Raw genomic sequence first — 5,053 nt, 5'->3', positions numbered from 1 at the left:
ACCACAAGGGGTGAACGCACCACAAGGGGTGTGAACGCACCACAAGGGGTGAACGCACCACAAGGGGTGAACGCACCACAAGGGGTGAACGCACCACAAGGGGTGAACGCACCACAAGGGGTGAACGCACCACAAGGGGTGTGAACGCACCACAAGGGGTGAACGCACCACAAGGGGTGTGAACGCACCACAAGGGGTGAACGCACCACAAGGGGTGAACGCACCACAAGGGGTGAACGCACCACAAGGGGTGTGAACGCACCACAAGGGGTGAACGCACCACAAGGGGTGTGAACGCACCACAAGGGGTGTGAACGCACCACAAGGGGTGAACGCACCACAAGGGGTGAACGCACCACAAGGGGTGTGAACGCACCACAAGGGGTGAACGCACCACAAGGGGTGAACGCACCACAAGGGGTGTGAACGCACCACAAGGGGTGAACGCACCACAAGGGGTGAACGCACCACAAGGGGTGTGAACGCACCACAAGGGGTGAACGCACCACAAGGGGTGAACGCACCACAAGGGGTGTGAACGCACCACAAGGGGTGAACGCACCACAAGGGGTGAACGCACCACAGCTTGGGAACCCCTGTGGCAGCAGAAGACTGAGACCGGCGCTAATCGTTGCTTCTTCTATACTTCAAACAAGCATTACAGCCGTTGTACAATATGTGTCCTCCAGGTCTGAACTCCTGCAGTGTCTGAGGGAGACGCGCTCGGAGAAGAAGAGAAGCCGCAAAGTTCTGAGGGAGTTTGAGGAGGAGTTTCAGCGTCAGACTGGGAGGTGAGGAGGAGAGATGCACTGCTTCCCAGAGCCATGCAGTTTATACCCATTAAGAACTGAGGCCAATTCTATACATTTATATTCTATTCTAATTACACAGGGTCATCTTAAAATCGTCTCACATAAGAGTTGTGGTCCAAAAATAAACAAACTGTCCCGGGGATATTGTCGGGGAGGTGGCTCTGTATCGTTTATCTTGTCAGACTGTATCAAATGTGGGTACATTTCTCGCAGTCAGTTGATTCTTCATAGTGAAACAAACACAGTGAAATAAAAATGGCAGATCTCTACAATAGTCTAGTAGCCAGCCCATAGAGCCCCATTGTGAACCCGGACATGTTGAGTACACCAAGGTTTTATGTTATAAATGTTGAGTATGGGTCCCCAGCATGTAGAAACTGCCGGATGCTAACTTGCATATGTTGAGCAATTTTCATAATTGGCATAATATGTGACCATACCATTAACAACCTATATGCTTTATGTAGCATTTGATGTGTCAAACTAGGGGGCATTAGCATTAGTTTTGCAAAAAAAACACTCATTGGGCTTAATGCCCAATGAGTATTTTTTTACAAAATTAATGTTTGAAATAGATTCAGCATCATGAAAACCCCCTAGTTTGACACATCACATGCTAGATAAAGCATGATGAAAATTTGAATATTTTGCCTTCTATAGGTTGTTATTATTATTATGAAAATTGCTCAACATATGCAAGTTAGCATCCGGCAGTTTCTACATGCTGGGGACCCATACTCAACATTTCTAACATAAAACGTTGGTGTACTCAACATGTCCGGGTTCACTTTTTGGCTACTAGACTACAAGCTCATAGAAGCTACGAGCTTCTTGCATATCTGCTAGGTATAAAATAATGCTTTTTATCTACATTCTAAAATGACAAAGTCCACACTGCACAACGTTAATGTACAGTATAATAATATTAAGTTAAATGTGTCCTTCATTTTGTCCCACAGGATCTGTCAGAAAGAAGACCGTTCTCCCATGGCAGCAGAATACCAGGAATACAAGCATCTTAAGGCCAAGCTCCGCCTCCTGGAAGTCCTCCTCACCAAACAGGAAGTGACAAAATCCTCGCCAAACAGGAAGTGACCCCCCATTCTTGCTCCTATAAATCGTAAGCTTATATTTTACAGAGAGGAGAAAGAAAGTGTATATAAAACCTTGTGCCCTAAAGTGTAAAGTGTACACTCTACCAGACGAGGGCTAATTTAAAACGTTTAAAGACTTCTGTGATGTTTTTGAGTGGTGCAACCACTCCTATGCGGAGCTATGTGTGTCCCTGGCTGGCTGGCTGGGTCCGAGCATAGCGTTTGGGGTTTTTTCTTTTTTTGTATAGTTCCACTGTCACATTGTTGTGGATAGTTGGAATCTACACACTCACAGGTTGTATTATTTCGGCGGGTTGGCCAACATCTAAAAGTCGCATCACACATTTTGACGTGATGGGCACCACTGTCCCACTGTTGTGGTGGACATTTCTTGTCAAAATTCCATTTTTGCAAAATGAGCGAACAATAATACACATGAAGAGATAGCCCTAGAATGGCCATAACAGGTCTGTAACTCTGAGAGTGTACATTGCAAATAGAACATTTGAGAACCACTAGTACTATAGTTTGACTCCTAAATCTGGTGACTCGACATTCAGTAACTGGGTCTTATGATAAAAACATTATAATGGTGTGTTAAAAAGAAAATCTAAACATTTGCCACAGACAAAACCAAGTCTTTGCCACGGACACATTTTGTCCGCGTACGGACAAAGGCACACCCAAACGAGGCACTAGCGAGGGAGTGCCCGTGCCGAGCACTCTGACTCACGTCGACTGACATGAGTCAGAGGAGCCTGTCGCGTCGAACGAACGTCTGATGCTTGGTCAGACGTTGTCCAACTCGTCACCGTAGTACCTGTGTGTGAGTAGCCTATGCGTTGTTTGAATATCCACGAATCACCTTTGTTTCGGCTCCATTTTCATATTGTAACAGAAAAATAATCTGTCACACTTACGGGATGAGGACATGAGGTCACACGGGATGAGGACATGAGGTCACACGGGATGAGGACATGAGGTCAGGGGAATACTGTTGAGTTCAACTAAAAAAACTAAACCCTGAATCTATACAGCAGCATGTGATGAAAGTATTGTCATTGTTCAGAACCAACCGACATTCCTAGAACTCCAAGTATATTTGACACTGTCCTTCACATTGAGCACAAGTACACTTCTATACTTTTATTTTTATTTTTCATAATTCTTATCCCACGATTTCTTTTAATTTTTTTTTTCACACAGTGTCAATTATTGTCTAGTGTAATCCTGGGCTCTACACTCCCTCTGCTAACCTGGGGAGAGCAACGGACTGACCTCATGCTTCCTTCTATGCATGAGGGGGGAGTTTCCCTGGTTGGAAGCGAACACGTTATTCCGACCAGTTCCTTTCCCCCTCCATCAGGTGCCCCGGCTGGCCAGGGGGAGTCAGTTTAGAGATCAGGATTACTGCATGTTCTTTGTGAGGGTACCTACCCTAGGGGACACGGGGAGAACATGCAAACTCCACACAGAAAGGCCCTTTTGCCAACTCCACTTATATGGGCGCTGATGACGCGGAGGAGAGAACACGCCCACAGCGTCCCCAGCGGGAAGCTGTGAGGCGACACTTCTATACTTGACAGAGAGAAGAAAAAGACACAATTTAATCTCCTGCCCTAACATGAATACTTTAATATGCATACTTCTGCCCTTGCATTCATTCCACCTTGACATAAGACCAAAACCAATCAGACCAGAGAAAATACATTCCATGAAGAATTAATTTCTTGAATGTGTGTATACTCAAACTTTACATTCAGAATCTCTAAAACGATTTGTTGGCAGGTCTCAGCGGTCCAAAACGTCCTAATACATGTACACATTGATTCTCCCTAGTCATAGACATAATGTATACATAGATGCCGCATTGGCCACTGGATTGTACATCAGCGTTGCTTGCTGCTATATCGGCATGCCAACACCTGCAAGAAAACGTACCTATTTCTTTCTCCCCGTGTTTCTATCCATGTTAGATCATGTTAGATTAGATTTAGCATGAAAGCCCAACCATGCTGTCTGATAACATAAAGGTCTGACATTCGTAATAAGCCAGTTATGATGATTTCAATAGTGGAGAGACCTCCTGTCTCAATAGACACATATATATTATATATGCCACTATGCCAGGTGTGTCTGCTTCAATCAGCCGTCACCCATCTCACAATTATCATGACATAGTATGTAACTTTGCCCTGTGTTTGTTTGTGAACATATACACTAAAAGCTATATATATATATAAAATGAGACAAAAAGGGGACTCCTGCACATTAAAAGAAACCCGTGGGAGGTACAAGTCTATAGTTGCACAGTCAGGGAACAAAGATGGACAACTTACTGCATCATCAACCTTTTCTTGTAGCACCTGACGAAGCTCACGGCGAAACGCGTCGTGCTAATAAATAAGCTGATGATGCAGTAAGTTGTCCGTCTTAATTTGTTCCCAGAGTGTGCAGTCCCTTCCTTGGAAGGTTTAATTCTCTTTTTTGTTTGTTTTGTTATTTTAACACAGGGAAAAGTGACATAATATATCCTTTAAGACCTTCCCCCTTTACTACTGTACCCTTCTACTCTGGGTTTCTTTCTTGAAGTCAGTGCTGTTTGGAACAACATTTCAGATGTCAACACTTGTACATTATTCCGGCATGATGCAGAAGATGTGGACCAAAAAAAGGAACCGTTTTATACCCGATTAGGATTTAGGTGTGTGTGTATATGTGTGCCGCCGATCGGACAACGAAATGCACTTTATCTCAATCACTGTGTCCTGCAGGGGAAAGCACAATATAGTCTTTATAAACAACTTCCTTCTCAAAAGGCATCGGGAGAATGTACTTCAATGTTAAAGTTGTTGGATAATATAACAACCGCGTGTCTAGTTCAGAGCGTCCGGTTTCTACTCCTCTCGACGGGGTCCAGAATATCTGGTCTCTACATCTGAAGATGGTCGAGTCTCTTCTCCTTCTTTAATTTAGTAGCCATAAAAATAAATTGTTATCCCTTTTTCCTCCCAATGTACTTTGTTATGCCAATTAACAGAGTGTACTGTACACAGAGCTTTGAACCAACTAAGACCAACAAGGCCTTGCTGAGAACATAGGAGGCCTTTGTTATGTTTCACCAGCTTCAATTGAAACGGGCCACCA

The 5,053-nt window shown here is 44.2% G+C and overlaps 1 protein-coding gene across 1 annotated transcript in view; it reads left to right on the top strand.

Annotated features, from left to right (window-relative positions):
* Positions 1 to 1,927, top strand: part of LOC306917814 (protein FAM13C-like) — a 12,394-nt gene extending 10,467 nt beyond the window's left edge. Inside the window, exons 5-6 of the mRNA XM_079530718.1 lie at positions 690 to 791; positions 1,772 to 1,927. Of these exons, the coding sequence (XP_079386844.1) occupies positions 690 to 791; positions 1,772 to 1,907 (238 nt within the window). The 3' untranslated portion in view covers positions 1,908 to 1,927. The remainder of the gene's footprint in view (positions 1 to 689; positions 792 to 1,771) is intronic.
* Positions 1,928 to 5,053: the final 3,126 nt, after the last annotated feature.

This window comes from Electrona antarctica (assembly GCF_951216825.1).
Source record: "Electrona antarctica genome assembly, contig: scaffold_215, whole genome shotgun sequence".
Classification (NCBI taxonomy): Eukaryota; Metazoa; Chordata; class Actinopteri; order Myctophiformes; family Myctophidae; genus Electrona; species Electrona antarctica.
This window is presented reverse-complemented; position numbering and strand designations above follow the sequence as displayed.